The sequence below is a fragment of the Heterodontus francisci genome, chromosome 31, assembly GCF_036365525.1.
Source record: "Heterodontus francisci isolate sHetFra1 chromosome 31, sHetFra1.hap1, whole genome shotgun sequence".
Lineage (NCBI taxonomy): Eukaryota > Metazoa > Chordata > Chondrichthyes > Heterodontiformes > Heterodontidae > Heterodontus > Heterodontus francisci.
The window spans coordinates 40,202,769-40,219,441 of NC_090401.1; the positions used below are offsets into that span (position 1 = coordinate 40,202,769).

The 16,673-nt window shown below is 39.8% G+C and overlaps 1 protein-coding gene across 5 annotated transcripts in view; it reads left to right on the forward strand.

The window, feature by feature from the left end:
* The window catches only part of LOC137347179 (S100P-binding protein-like), a 70,260-nt gene that overhangs the window by 40,633 nt on the left and 12,954 nt on the right, over positions 1-16,673 (forward strand). For 3 of the 5 annotated variants that reach the window (XM_068011365.1, XM_068011364.1, XM_068011363.1), the window contains exons 2-6: positions 305-1,506; positions 3,104-3,216; positions 3,848-3,942; positions 11,034-11,133; positions 13,209-16,341. In XM_068011365.1, coding sequence (XP_067867466.1) covers positions 388-1,506; positions 3,104-3,216; positions 3,848-3,942; positions 11,034-11,133; positions 13,209-13,335 — 1,554 coding nt within the window. In that variant the 5' untranslated portion in view covers positions 305-387 and the 3' untranslated portion in view covers positions 13,336-16,341. Of the gene's footprint in view, positions 1-304; positions 1,507-3,103; positions 3,217-3,847; positions 3,943-6,110; positions 6,881-11,033; positions 11,134-13,208; positions 16,342-16,673 lie in introns of those variants that run through there. The other 2 variants (XR_010968903.1, XM_068011366.1) reach the window with 2 other exon arrangements.

Below are 16,673 nucleotides of genomic sequence, written 5' to 3' on the forward strand. Positions count from 1 at the left end.
CAACATTAGACTAGCTTTTTAAAAATTCTGGATTTATTAATTGAATTCAAATTTCACCATCTGCTGTGAAGTGCCTTGGGACATATTACAATCTTAAAGGTGCTATATAACCACAAGTTGTTGTTATAGTGATGCCACAAATCATTGATCAATTACCTGTCCTTTTCCAAGTCCTATGACTCTAACTGATAATTTTTAAGTCATCAAAGATACCACTTTTCAATTTAAAACAAAACTTGACTTTCATATTTGTCAGACAAAATCTTGGTAAGTTTGCCAATAAGATGTGTGTTTTTTTTTTAAGGAAAACAAATCCTCTATGATGGAAATAATGGATGGAAATTGACTTGGTGTCTTCAAAAATTAAAATTGAAGATTAATGGAAATATGGATGTAGATGCAACAAATGTTGATTGTGCTATAACAAATGAGTTGCTTACTGCTCAATTCAGGAGAGAACTTTCACCCATTACTTCTTGTGTACACACTCCATTTAAAAGACCAAGAATAGTTGAGGGAATGTGCTCATCACTTTGTGATAATAAACTATGTAGTGAAAACACGGAAGTTCCACCAGACTTCCAACATTTCTTCCAGTCAAATAACGTGACAGGAAGAGATACAGATACATCAGTGTCTGCAGATACAGGACATTTCATCTCGCCTGTTAATTCATCAGCGGATGTGCAGTCTGATCTGCTAAAAGCACTAACCACAATTAAAAAATCCACTCCTTTAAAGGAAACATCTTTTCATTTGAGAATGAAAACTACATTAAATGATCTTGAAGACCTTGATGAATCACTACTGGAATTGGAGGAGAATGAAGTTGATGGTGAGGATCCAATAAACCTTACATCCGAGGAAATAGATATAATTCTTCAGGAATCAAATGATGAAACTGTTGTTAACGCTATTTCACCTGTACTCAAATTTGATGATGTAAGTAGAGTAGTAGATAAAACACCCTGTAAGTATAAATCTGTTAGCGACAGTCTGCTGTCTTTGTCTCCCCCAAATGCATCAAATTGGCCTAAAAACTACCTTGTTCTTGATGAAATACAGACAAGTTATTTGAATGATGTCTCATCAACAGATGCCACTGTATTGAAGGTGGAGCAAGAGATTAATCAAAGTCTCAAACCTGAACTACATAATATCAGTTCTGTTCATGAAAGTAGTGGCATAGAAAAATCAAATCTGTCTTATTACCTATCAGTTGAGGAATTTTCTTTGTTCAACGAAACACCAGTTTGTGCAGATGAAGCAATTGATGAAGGCAACCATGCAGGAAGCAATAATGAAGCATGTCCCAGCGATCGGGACAAGATGCTTATAACTAATCCAGCGAGCTGCTCACCAAACTTGCTCAAGGATCACAATAAGTTAACATTCTGGGAGCAAAAGATTTCTGAAAGAATTGTATCTTTTATCGAAGAAAAGGCTGAGGTAAAAGAGAACATCAGCTTTCCTGTACACAGTGGAGATGAAGTCGGGGGCCTAAAGGTAAGCAGACCATAAATGCTTTCTCATGTCTTAGTGTCATGTAAGAATTTCCCATGAGTTAGTCAGTTTGTGTAGCACAGCTGAAGTAAATTAAGGAATTTGTAGATACCATTAACAATGTGCGTCAGTTTCCAGTCTGGGAATATTAAACTGGCACTGCATTAATGTTTATTTTAGCACATCCTGTCTCTGGCTTAAATAAATATGTTGGATGAATTGATTTTGGATTTGATTGGCTTTATGCTTTAGGTCCCTATCCATTGGATCCTAGAATAAGGTAGTCTATCTTAATTTTTAAAATATAATTTCCATCATTTCAGTTGTTAATGAGTGGTTGTAGAAAGTTAGAAATGTTGCAGAACAGACGTAGGCTACTTGTCCGATATTCTTCCCCACTTGAGCCAAGAAGTTTAATCCCACTCTTGACCTTGCTGTTGTACACTTTCTAATAGCCCGGAATTTGTGGTCAGTGGCAAAGGAACAGTGTTCGCCATTCACCTGGCTGACAGCTGCCGACAGTTTTTGTGAGCTTTAGAGCACAGAGTTGCTCTGAACCAGTGTCCATTTCTGTGAGCAGGACAAGAAATAGCAAGGCTCTTCAACGAATCATATTAAAGGATGCTCATGGAGATATGGAGAGTCCAAACTAGGAAGTATAAAGCAGGAAATATAAATCAGATTTAAATGATGCACAGAAAGCAAAATAAGTATTGGGAAATACAGATGGAATTAAGGCAGAGAAATAAGACAGAAAAATTTTTTAAAAAAAATTTTAAACATTAATTTTCTTAGGCGATGAGACTCCACACTTGGTAAAATTACATTTTCAGGAACCAAGGTTATTCAACAGTAATTATCACTTATCACACTTTTAAGAACTCACTCCTGAATGCACCAACCCTAACCTTTACAGCCATTTTTTAGTGCAGAACTGGTGGGTAAGTACCCCAAGTTCATGCTGTTGCAGTCATTTCAGTGCCGAGTTTATTGGCAAGGACTGAAACAAAGCACCCTGTTGAGGAATGGGAGATCTCTGACAGCAACTTACTGATTTACAGGTTTAACTGAGCATGTGTGGATGTCAGAATTTGCTAAACAATTTACTTTGTTATAATGGTGAGCGCTGTATGCTTCACTGTTATTCTTCTTGCAAATTCTGTCTTAATATGTTTTTTTTAGGTAACCACTGTCCTAGTAAATCTGGACCATGGCTCTTCCATTTTTTTAGTACTTCCTGTGATGGGTTACCAAAAACTATACACCGTTCTCCCAAGTGTGTTCTAAATTACATTTTTCTTTATTGAAAAGCAGCTATCTATCTGCGCTGCTAGCTGATCTATGTCCTTATCATAATGAGGCGACTAAAATATATTTGAAAAACAACTATTTTTATATTTCCGTCTCCATCTTCCTCTCTTTCCATTGTCCTTTTCCAGTGTAGGTGGGTGGAATAGCCTAGATTGTGGATTCATGTTGGGCAGTAGTAAAGGCTCCCCTCCTGGTTTCACCCCTGCAAATGCCTGTTCCCTGAAACTCTTCTAGTTGTGTCGTGTGTATTTTTTTCTTTATGGAAAAGACATTATTATCTTGCAAACAGGATGCCAGCAAGCACAAGCAGAACATTGTAGAATCTGTAAAAGAGGAGAATTTGCAGAAACATAATCCAACCAAAATAGTGGCAGAACATAAAGAATCAAGGCAGACAAGAAGGTAAGCTGTAACATATGAATTTTCAAAACAGTGCAAAAATTTGCTAGTAATGTAATTGCCACAGTTTACACGAAACCCAGAAATAAATGAAGTTACTCATCTATCATGGGACAGTGGTTGACTGACCTTTCACATCTATGATGTCAGTTTAGCTAAGACAGATGCAAGAAAGAGTTGTATGTTTTCAGTGAAACCAGTCAACATGGTCTCAATTTGTTTTTCCCAATGAGCGTTCATCATGTCTGGAGCTTGCTCACTGAGAATATGCTATTTTAGTATCTTATTGATATCTATTTTGCTTTCTACATATCAGTGTGTCCCCAGTTTAGTTGCTGAGTCTTATTCCATTAGTTTCAGTATCCTGTGCAGCCTGTAGATGGGAGCATTGCATTATGACAACTCAGAACATTTATGGTGCCTCTGTAGACGTTGATTAGCTCTCATAATAGGTCACTCGATTTCTCCAGCATGCCTTGCACACACATTGTCTGGACCATTTATTTGGAATGTTTCCAAACTGCATAACCTTTCTCCTGTGCATAAACAAAATGTTGCAAATTAATTGAGATGTGGAAAACATAGCCTTGCCTGAGATTGTTAACTGTTTGAGGTTTTCTTTTCTGCTTTTCAGATTGGATTACATGTTCGATCCAGAGCTAGAACGGCGGAAGCATTTATACCTTCAGCTTGTTTCAAACCACATGAAGAGTGGGTGTGAGATTCAAGGTAACCTATGATCTGTGAAGTAACAGGAATATGTTTGAAAAATTCTGATATTAAGTCCATGAATTCACGAAATGCTTTGGAATTTTGAATCATCCATTTCTTCTTCCTAATCAACAAATGCTACAACATCGTAGCAGGAGAAAGAAATCTAATCTTCTGAAACCAGAGTGAATTGAAATCTACTTATTTCCGTTTGTTAAGACTTTTTGGTTATTAATTATTTTGGTTAAACTAGAATGGAAGAAGATTTCTTTGTTACAGATAGCAAAATCAAATGCGTTCTGCATAAATTGACTCAGTTTCATTGCACAGAATGCAAAGAAGGAAATCCCATCCCCTTCAATATATTTTCTGTTTTCCTTGTTTTTCCATGTTCTATTCCTCTTCCCTGCCAGTTTTTTGCACTTTCTGTTCCATTGAAATATAATACTACTTGAGTGAGTGAGAGAGAGAATGCGTGAGTGGGTGAAGGTTGCGAACAATTCAGGTTTTGCTGTTTATATAAAAATTTAACCCTTTTTTAGACCTATGAGAAAACCTTTCATTTGTCTTTTTATTTGATTCTTAAAACACTCAGGGACTAATGCACCATTTTTTAACAAAACACTATCTGCCGTCAGTTGGGAGGTGATAAGTGAAAGCCACCCACACCACTTACCACCTGTTCATAATGCTATTAAAAGAAAAGCAAGGGGGGATTTGTCTGGTGTTCTGGTCAACATTTGTCCCTCAAACGTCATCATTAAAACAGTGGAGTCAGTCTTTCTTACAGAACCTTTATTAGTTTCAATTTCAAGGAGTTCACCTCAGAGCTAATTCAGATGCAGTTAATGAGTTTCGCCTTTGCAGACAGGCTTGATGATTGACAGTACAGGAGGGGTCACCTGGCCTCTACTCCATTTGTCTGTGGTACAAATGTGCTCACTTTCTTATGGTCCAGTTTACCAGTTGACGTTATATTGTCATAATTCCTCTAGTTCATTGTTTATTTCATCATGGCTCCTTCCGAGTTTGACAGTAATGCCATGGGAAGTTTTATGTCGATCTGAGAGGACAAATGGGGCTTTGGTTTAACATTTCATCTAGAAGGTAGAATAATAGAATTATATGACACCTGCAACAGTGCAGCACTCCTGAAATGCAGCATTAAAGTGTTCACCTAGATTGCTGAACACATAACATTTTGAGTGTGCTGCCACTAAATCAATGACCCCTATAAAGCTTGCATTACATCTTTAATGAGTAAATGTTGGTGCTTAATTGCACAATACCTTTACTGACAGTTGATTGAATAATGGTGTACAAATTGGGTAGTGTTGTTTGAACTACTTCTCCATCTTTTCCCAATTTGATCTCCTGTCCCTGGATGCTCACTCAGATTGAATTAGTTGGCGCATAACCTCGGGAACCTGTTTGATCAAGCTGAGATCCCAAAGCCTGACAATCCAAATTACTTTTTCTGATAATTGAACAGTTGTCTGATATTGATAGCAGTCAGCAATTCCCCACTGTCCTCCCTGCATAAACTGAAATAGCTGTGACTTAATGCTCTAACTCTCCCACTTGCTTCATGGCCTAGCAGTCTTGCACCTGCTGCTATATTTTCAAACTATTTGATTTGGAAACATAACAAAAATGTGGAATAAGAGAGCTCTTTATGGCGATGCAGTTCTTCAACAATTCAAATGCCAATGTACAACTGCCGTAAAATTGAACAAATAGCTTTCCTCCTCTCTATTTTGTGAAGAAAGCTTTCCTAGTACAATACCCTCTTTATACTTAGTTCAATTTTAAATGGGCTTAATTTTAAAGTTCAAAATGTTTAAAGGCCTGGTAAGTTCATTGTTGAGTATACAGTAACCAACCTGGTGTTATCTGTTGCAGCAATTGTCCTTCGTTGCATGAGAAAGCTTTCCAAGAGGAACTGCAAATTTTCACGTTAGCCTTTTTTTTTTGAAACAACCATTTTTTGTGGCTTCCAATTTGGCATTGCAATAAGGAAGCTAATTCTTGTATTGTAAATGTAGACACTACTCTCATGGGTACTGGCAGGCTTTCTGTGCCTGATCCTAGTGTGCATTCTTTATATGCAGAGTGAATGTCGGACTATTCAACCTTGAAATGCTTAATAACGAAGCACTACCCTGTGTGCTCTGATATCCATACAGGTGCAACTCCCAATAGGAGCTAAAGGACAGCAATTTGGAATAGAGACCCTGGCTATATATTTTTTTCCTTTCCCAACTGAGGAGTACAGACCAATTGTGATACTCATCTCAATTTATCCATCCATGTGATCAGCTAATGCAAGAGTGGGAAGGGGTGTCTGATCTGCATAGCTCTGTGCTACACTTGGGGCTAGATGTGATTTCAACACCATAGTGCTGGGAAGTTCTCGTTATTTTATCTCGTCGTGATCCTGTTTTTTTTTTCGGGAAATATGCGATGTGTCTTTAAGACAGCAAAGGATCAGTACTGCTTTAAGGCAGCCTCAGAAGTTACCAAGTGAAAGTGCATCTTGGTTGCCCTGGATACAACCATGAAGAGAGGGAGAACAAGCTAGCTGGCTGAGTGAAGGTGCATCTTGGTTGTTCTGGATACAACCATTCTAAGAAACCAGGATATACAATGTTGCCGTTTAACTTTGAAACTAGCTGAAAAATAACTGGCTTTTGCAGAGACAGTTGAGAGACAGACACTGACACAGCTGGGACAGCATGAACTGAAGAATAGATCTCAGTCAATTTAAACTGAAGGAAGTGAATTTAAACTGGCTATTTTTATCCCTCAAAATTCTAAAAGTTAAGCCACATTGATTCATTTGAAAGTGGTTGCGAGTTGTTGATCTGCTGTGGTCATCACTGGAAGGACGAGGAGTTTGATGCTTTGGATGTTGGACTGGATTCTCAAATTCCTCATCGGACCTTGGAAGATTGCGAGTGGACTTTGAATCAGAGGACTGTTTCATCAGGAAGCGTAAATCTGAAAGGACTTTATTGTTCCTATTTTTTTAAATGTTGCTTTATTTTAGTGTTTAAGATTTTAGTTTTTTTTCTAATAAACAGTTAACTTGTGGATATCTAAAGATACCTGGTTTGGTTTGCCTCATTTGTGGAGGGGGGAGGGTGGTGGTTAATAGATTGTTCAATTCAACTGTGGCTTTTTTTGATTTGGGAAAACTTAAAGTGATATGTTATGCGATCTGTGGAGTGACGGGACTGAATTGACAGTGCGTTGCTCCCACCGCAATCAGAATCATATATTTTGATTGGGGGCTTTGTCTTGAGCGGTCGTGTCATAACAGTCTGTATTTATTCCTCGATGGGCTTGCTGTGTTGTAAAGCATGGCTACCCAACTCGAACCCGACCAGGCCTGAAGACGTGTTGGGATCGGGTCTCTCTTGCAGGTTCAGAATTCGGGCTCTGGTTGGGCTGGACGTGGACAGTGCTGCCTTGCTCCAGGAAGTAATCTTCAAATGTGCATTCAGGGAGTCAAGGCGGGAAATGTGCAGTCCGGATTCAACCTGGTGAAGCTACAACACAGGACTACTTGCGTGCCAAACTGCATAAGCAGCATGTGATAGACAGAGCTAAGCGATCCCATAACCATCGGATCAGATCTAAGCTCTGCAGTCCTGCCACATCCAGCCGTGAATGGTGATGGACAATTAAACAACTAACTGGAAGAGATGGCTCCACAAATATCCCCATCCTCAATGTTGGGGAGCCCAGCACATCAGTGCGAAAAATAAGGCTGAAGCATTAGCAACAATCTTCAGCCAGAAGTGACGAGTTGATGATCCATCTCGGCCTCCTCCTGAAGTCCCCAGCATCACAGATGCCAATCTTCAGCCAATTCGATTCACTCCGAATGGTTTCAAGAAACAACTGAAGGCACTGGATAATGCAAAGGCTATGGGCCCTGACAGTATTCCGGCAATAATACTGAAGGCCTGTGCTCCAGAACTTGCCGTGCCCCTAGCCAAGCTGTTCCAGTACAGCTACAACACTGGCATCTACTTAGCAATGTGGAAAATTGCCCAGGTATGTCCTGTACACAAAAAGCAGGACAAGTCCAACCTGGCCAATTACCGCCCCATTAATCTACTCTCAATCAGCAGTAAAGTGATGGAAGGTGTCATCGACAGTGCTATCAGGTGGCACTTGCATAGCAATAACCTGCTCAGTGATGCTCAGTTTGGTTTCCGCCAGGGCCACTCAGCTCCTGACCTCATTACAGCCTTGGTTCAAACATGATCAAAAGAGCTGAACTCGAGGTGAGATGAAAGTGACTGCCCTTGACATCAAGGCAGCATTTGACCGAGAATGGCATCAAGGAGCTCTAGCAAAACTGAAGTACCTAGCGCAATGGAAGATGGTTGTGGTTGTTGGAGGTCAATCATCTGAGCTCCAAGACATCACTGCAGGAGTTCCTCAGGGTAGTGACCTAGGCCCAACCATCTTCAGCTGCTTCATCAATGACCTTCCTTTAATCATAAAGTCAGAGATGGGGATGTTCGCTGATGATTGTGCAATGTTCAGCACCATTTGTGACTCCTCAGATACTGAAGCAGTCTGTGTTGAAATGCAGCAAGACCTGGACAATATCCAGGTTTGGGCTGATAAGTGGCAAGTAACATTCACGCCACACAAGTGCCAGGCAATGACCATCTCCAACAAGAGAGAATCTCACCATCTCCCCTTGACATCCAATGGCATTACGATTGCTGAATCCCCCACTATCAACATCCTAGGAGTTACCATTGACCAGAAACTGAACTGGAGTAGCCATATAAATAGCGTGGCTACAAGAGCATGACAGAGGCTAGGGATTCTGCAGCGAGTAACTTACCTCCTGACTCCCCAAAGCCTGTCCACCATCTACAAGGCATAAGTCAGGAGTGTGATGGAATACTCTCCACTTAGCTGGATGGGTGCAGCTCTAGCAACACTCAAGAAGCTCGACACCATCCAGGACAAAGCAATCCCCTTGATTGGCACCCCATCCACAAATATTTGCTCCCTCTACCACCGATGCACAATGGCAGCAGTGTGTACCATCTACAAGATGCACTGCTGCAATGCACCAAGGCTCCTTAGACAGCACCTTCTAAACCCGTGACCTCTGCCAACTGGAAGGACAAGGGCAGCAAATGCCTGGGAACACCACCACCTGCAAGTTCCCCTCCAAGTTGCACATCATCCTGCCTTGGAACTATATCGCCGTTCCTTCACCATCGCTGGGTCAAAATCCTGGAACTCCCTTCCTAACAGCACTGTGGGTGTACCTACCTCACATGGACTGCACAGTTCAAGAAGGCAGCTCACCACCACCTTGTCAAGGGCAATTAGGGATGGGCAATAAATGCTGGCATAGCCAGCGACGCCCGCATCTCATGAATGAATTAAAAAAAAGCTCTGGTTAGGCCACAACTAGAGTATTGTGTCCAGTTCTGGTCGTCACATTTTAGGAAGGATGTGAGGATGCAGAGAAGATTTATCAGAATGATTCCAGGGATGAGGTACTTTAGATACAAGGTTAGGTTGGAGAAGCTGCTGGTGTTCTCCTTGGTGCAAAGGAGATTGAGGGGAGATTTAATAGCGGGGTACAACATTATGGAAGGTTTAGATAAGGAAGACAAAGAAAGGCTGTTCCATTAGTTGATGGTGCAAGGACTAGGGGACACAGATTTAAAGTTTTGGGTAAGAAAGGCAGGGGAATGTGAGGAAAAACTTTTTTACGTAGCGAGTGCCAATGACCTGGAAAACACTGCCTACAAGAGTGATGGAAGTGGAGACAATAATGCTTTCAAAAGGAAGTTGGATGGGCACTAGAGAGAAATAAACCTGCAGGGCTATGGAGACCGAATAGGGGAATGGGACTGACTGGATTGCTCCACAGAGAGCTGGCATGGACTCAATGGGCTGAATGACCTCCATCTATGCCATAATGACACTCTGACTTTATTGGAAATGGTTCTATGCCATGAGCCAAACAATCAAGAGGAGGCAGTGAAAATTAAACAGCAATAACACAGTAATCTTTCCAGGAGTAAATTCAAAGCAATATTGAGCAGCCAAACACAAATGAGCACAGATTGTAACGGCGAGGTCGAGTGGTTTGGTTTATCTGATGAAGATTGTCTGATGTACTTGATGTATTGGGCAGCTTGATCTTGATGTACAATACCTCCCAAATTAAATGGGGTGATCGGGCAAGTCAGGCTGGAAGGAGCTTATTTAAATTATTGGCACGTCTGAAGGAGCTGAACAAGTGATCAACTGAATTCCGAGATGGAACAAAGATTATTTTTGGCAACAATATTCATTTGACTTGAGGCATTCTTGAGCACTTTTGTAAAATAAATTAAGGAGGCAGGATATGGCTCATTTCATGGCACATTTGGTCGGCTAAAGATGCAAGATTACTATTCGAGATTGGAATATTCGCTAACTTGAAAATGTGGTTTGCTATGAGGAGCAGTCTTTATTTTTATGGTGCATGTTAATACTTGTTTTGAAAGAGCTTCTTTGTGTCCAATTTTTAAAATACTCAGACACAAATATCCTCACTAAATTTTTTAATGGATTTTATTGCACAAATGTTTGAAGGAGGCTACAGTTGGGACTGACCCCAACCCCAATGCCTGGTCATTGTAGATGTGGCATGCCGTTTTGAGGAAACCTGTAGAGTTTAAATCTATGTACTGTTAATCCGCCTAGATCTCTGATGACAACTGGTCTTAATGATATTTAATTTAGGATTCATCCAGCAAAGAGGCAGTGATGCTGTGAACAATCTCTTTTCAAATCCATGACCCACAAAATTCAAGCGGCTTAATCAGTGCGTAAGATACACAAGTACAAATAGGACTGAGTTGACTGAACTTTGAGAGGTGCACAGTTCATAGGCTACAGTTCGGACACCCCAACCTAATCAGTGACTATCAACAGTAATTAACTTTCTGTGAATGCTTATTATGCAAATGCAATTTAAAAGGCTCCAGCTAGGAGTGCTGCATTTTTAAATTTTCGAAGCAGGAGAAAACATGATTTATAAAATGAGCACAACTTAACTATTTATTTTGCAGGACCGATGCAAGAATTGTTCTGTCTAATGGACCAAGTGGCTCATAGAGAATACAGAAATTATTCTAGGTCTTGGCAGCACCCATCAGACCTCACTACCAGGTAAAGCTGAAATATAAAAACATTACTGTTAAACTAAATGTCTCACTACCATAAGCCATTTTTTTTTTTACTTTCCCTTTTCTTTCTCCTCACCCATTCCCTGAGTTGTGTGCCTCCATTCCATGAAGACTTTACTAAATCAGTGGATGAGTTGGAACATTGCAGAGCTCTGAATGACCCTCTGTAACCAGTTATTGCGACAAGGCACATCTACTATTTCTCTCCATGCACGTATTGCAATGTGCAGAGTGTGATAAGTAAACAGAACTGGAAGCAATTATCATAGAAAAAATGTATACTTAATAGCATTAATGGAAACTTGGCTACAAACTGGACAAGAGTGGAAAATAAACACATTCGGGATATGTCTAGGAGTGGTGGTATCTTTTGTTCATTATGTATATCAATGATTTGGATATAGGCCTAGAGGGAGTGGTATCAAAATTTGAAGGTGATGCCAAAATGGACAGTCTAGTTGATTCTTCAAAAGACCAAAATGGTATTGATAAATTGGGAAAATTGTCTAAAAACTGACAGATGGGATTGAATTTCAGTAATTGTGGTGATGCATTTTGCTTAGAAAAAGCTAATTTTATTCTGAATAGGAGTAGATAGGGTGGTGTGGAAGAGCAGAGGATTTGAAGTTACAGATGCTGAGGACATTAAAGGCAGCATCTCTGATTGAGGCTGTAGGGAAAAACTAGTGAAGTTGTAGATTTGATCACAAGGTTTAGAATATAAAAGCCAAGAGGAGGTAATGTGCCTATATCTCAGTAAGGGAGAATCTAACCATCTCCCCTTGACATTCAACGGCATTGCCATCGCTGAATCCCCCACTATCAACAACCTGGGCATGACCAGGAACCAGAAACTGTACTGGAACAGCTATATAAATACTGTGGCTACAAGAGCAAGTCAGAGGCTGGAAATTCGCCAGTGAGTAACTCACCTGACTCCCCAAAGCCTGTCCACCATCTTCAGGGCACAAGTCAGGGATGTGATGGAATACTCTCCACTTGCCTGGATGAGTGAAGCTCCAACAACACTCAAGAAGCTCGACACCATCCAGGACAAAGCAGCCGCTTGATCTGCACCCCATCCACCAACATAAGCATTCACTCCCTCCAGCACCAGCACAGTGGCAGCAGTGTGTATCATCTTACATGATACACTGCAGTAACTTGCCTAGCCTCCTTCGACAGCAGCTTTCAAACCTGCAAAGTCTGCCACCTAGGACAGGGCAGCAGATGCATGGGAACACCACCCTGCAGGTTCCCCTCTCAGCCACACACCATCCTGACTTGGAACTATATCACTGTTCCTTCACTATCACTGGGTCAAAACCTGGAGCTCCCTTCCTAACAGCACTGTGGGTGTACCTACGCCAGATGGACTACAGCGGTTCATCACCACCTTCTCAGGGGCAATTAGGGATGGGCAACAAATGCTGGCCTTGCTAGCAACCTTCACATCCCATGAAAGAATTTTAAAAAATTAACACCTCATCATCTCCGTTTGAATACTGTGTGCAGTATTGACTTCAACATTACAGAAAGGTTATTGAAGCTTGCTTTATGCCTCTATTTATCAGGACAAGGGTCCTGTATGCTTTTTGAATAGCGTTATTGACTTTCTATGACTGTTGCCTAGTCCTAGACATCTGAAGATTTTTCAAGCCTCAGTCACTTTTTTTTTGTTATCTTATGTTGTTCTACACTTTGGCCCTTAATGGCTCTATAATGACCATTGCTGAAAGAAATTGGAGAAAATAAAAAAAGCAAGAGACTGGCAATCTCAAAGGAGAGAAAAGCTGAGAAGGTCAGCGATTTGGTTAACTGTAGGAAAATGTCATGTTTCTCACAGTTTATGGACCAATGGCCTTAAAATTGGGAGTAATAACTTTTCAGTTCCTAGTGATCTTACACAAGTCATTGTTTCTTACAATGGAAACACAAATCTGACTTGTGCTTAAAGTTCCTTTTATTGCTTTTATTGCATTTGTTTTTAGTGAAATAGTTTGGTACAGAAGAACATTTTGAGAATCTGTTTTGATGTTACAACACTTGTTTTTTCAGGAATTATTCCAGACGGAACATGAATTCATTTAACAAGTGTGATCTCTACGAATGGGCAAACAGCAATGGACAATTTTATCGTTTCAGTGGAATACCAGATGGCTTTCAGCGTAGTCCCGTAATTTAGTTGCAGAATACACTGCCTGGAATCAGTTGCATTCTTCTGACGTGTCACCAAAGTTGCAGGTTCATTTTGTGTGGATTTGATTTCCAAGTTTCTGGTGGGATATTTGTATACACCTGTTACAATGTGGTCTGGTGTTTGTAAAATAAATTCTTTATTTAGTCTTGGCAGGAGTTTTTTTTTCTGCAGGAAGATGCTGTTGAATGAATGTCTGATGTCAGACTGAGAGGGAAAGGTATCTATTTGTTCTGTAGGAGTTGGAAAAACGAACTTGCCAAGTCCTTCTTAGATGCTGCTCCCTGCAAAAAATCACCTCTGCCTTTGTAAAATAGCTTGGTTGAAATCAAGAAATCACAGGAAAGAACCATAAACATGACTAGTTGTAATGTTATTCTTGAGGCAGAATTTGCAATTATCAAATTAATATTCCACTTGCATGTGCAGATTTGATTGCCAGAAATCTGCAGTCAAGTGGCCAGTGAGAGGCGTTTATGTTTTCACGAGCCATGGCTCTAATACTGGACATAATAAGGACTATACCCTGGAATTATACTCTAAAATTGCATAGAGCCTGAAAGGTCAGTTATTAATGTTTCCAACTGAATATCATAAATGATTTTTGAAATTTAAGCTAATTCACCAGGGCCTTTAGAAGCAACGTTCTGGTTTGATTTGTTTTTATTCTACAGACTTGGAGGTTCTTTTGCATTTGTCCCTAATCTGTGAATATGTAACTAGCAATAGAGTATAATTAATGTGGTTACTGTTTCGGAGGGTTTGTAATGTTGGTGGTCTAAGTAGTTAAATGGAAAGAAATAATTGCAACACAATTTTCTGTCAGCCTTTGAAACTTCCAGGGCATAGCATGAGGAAGAAAAAGGAAATGATGTGCAGCTTTCAACCTTGCATCACATATTCCATGTGAGCTGAAAGCACTAAGTACAAGTTATAGTTGGTGACCTTTTAAACTCCACACCGTAGTAATTGAAGTGAAATTATTCCAAACTACCATTGTAGCAGTGATCTGATGCCCATGGCCTTGCATCCATGTACTGCTGTTAATCCCAAATAACAGTCTGAGTACCATTTTCGATAATAGTGTAGGTACCAGACTTGCACTGAAAACTACATATCATGATTTTGAAGACATTCTGGAGTCTGGCAGCGTGAGGTAGGGTTATTGTACTGTGTGATAGATTTACTCTGCAGCAAAATGAACCTTGCAAACATGACCAATTTATATCCAAGCTCCAGTAGGATAACTGGATGTACTGTAAAGCAGACTTGCACCATTTAATATCCTTTTAGCCAAAGAATTGTGCTTTTTAAATTTTGAAATGTCAAACGGGTCTAATTTGTTATTAATAGCTTATTAAATCCTTTCATATTTCTATGTTGAGCATTTCAGTTAACTACAACTAATTGACAAACTCAGATATCCACACAGTCTAAATGACTTGTCATTAATGTGAAAAATGCTTAGTACTCAGTTATAGTCTGCCTGTATCTCTCATTTGTATAATCTTTGAGCTATTTTGTATTTTTTTTTGCCTTCTATATTCATCTATCTGGTTTTAGTTACTTGAGAGCATATTCAGACCACAACAGTAGTATTGATGTGAAGTAGTTTTGCTTCATGCTACTACTAAGGCTATAGTGTAATTTCTGGGTCAGGCTCAACACTTTCCAGACTATCAAATGATATTAAGGTTTGGTAATATGCATTTGTCAGGCATAATTCAGTACACTGGGGATACAACTGTGATCCAAACTGGATTCAAATAATGCATATTAGCATAAATGTTTTAAATTCAAACATGCCGATTGTACCAGTGATTACTATATAATGTTAATGTTGCATCATCATATTGTACCATCACAATATTGCATCAAAGTAACTTACAAGATTGTATTGTGGAGTCTGCAAAGTATTGGTGGAATATTTGGATTATGTAATGATACGTTACCCATGTTGCCATTTCCTGAGGAAAGAGTTAGATTTATTATTGCTGCAGCTCAGCTTCCTGATGCACTCATGAGAGCTGGACCCAAGTTCTGGTTCCCAACTCCAGCTCTCAGCTGCCTGATTAGCCTTATTTCATGTTTTAGCATGCAGGAATTCACAATCTTGATTGTTTCGGCAGGATCAGGAATTGTCACTTGCAGCAGGTGGGACAATATCTGCTTCTTGATCAATGCTAGTATGTTGCAGAGAGACAGTAAGGAGTGTTTCAGTGGGGAGCAGCAGCTCTGCAAACTGGTGTCCTCTGAATGGGGAGGACCTTTTAATTTTCAATTAGCTATAGATGCATCGTGGTTGTGATGAAAGGAAGGGATAGGGAAGCTTTCTGATTTTGCAAAAAGGTCTGATAAAATGGTTGCGAACTGCTGTTCTACTGGATTGTGTATAAATAAGATCGCACAGTGGGTAACTGCTCACTGAGGGTGTTTGAGTCAATCTATAGTTCTGCTTTACAGTTTAGACCTAGTTAGAAACAGACGCTCAATTATGCCAAACCTGCCTGCCACGATTCCTATCACCAGAGTAGAACTTCATCACACCACAGGAAAGGGGAGTACTGCACAATATATCTAATGGATTGGCTCGAACCAGCAGTTCAGCTGATCAAACCCTCGAAAGGAGATGGTCAAGAGACATGATGAGATGATTTGAAAATCTAGTAGCATATATTTTAACTTTTAAGCAGGTTGAGGAGACTAGTCTAAAATGGAGTTTTGCAGCAATCACTTAGTTTGGGCAGTGAACAAAAAAACCATGTGGCAATAAAGTACATCTTTTAACAACTACTAATTTATTTTTGAGTGGGAATTCCAAATTGACTTCTGAAGAGCCACTTGATTGGCTGAATCTTTAAGGCTATGAAAAACAAACTGCTTTAATTGAGAAGACTAGTTGATGATCAAGACAACATTGCATGATGAAAAGTTGTCTCGTTGTGGTCCTCTATTGTTGTAAAGTTCTTTTTGTCATTTTTTGTCAATTTTAGATTTGTGCTTCAAATATTCAATTAAATATGTTTTTCTACTGTTTATCTGTTGTCTGTTTTTTAACCGTTTATTGAACTTTCTAAGGTTTATGTTCAGTACGTTCTGACGTGAATTAGTGCTGACAAACTATGCTTCTGGCTACTTCTGGTGTGATATTCTATTCATACAAGTCTCTGAAAATGCATAATCCAAAGAAGTTCCTTTACTTTATGAAAGCAGCAATAACTGCAGCCAAGGGTATTTAATTTCTAAACTATTATTGGATCAGCAGTGATACTGATGTTGCCTTGGAAGGTGCACAGTAGCTTCAAATGACTCCAGTGTTAAATACC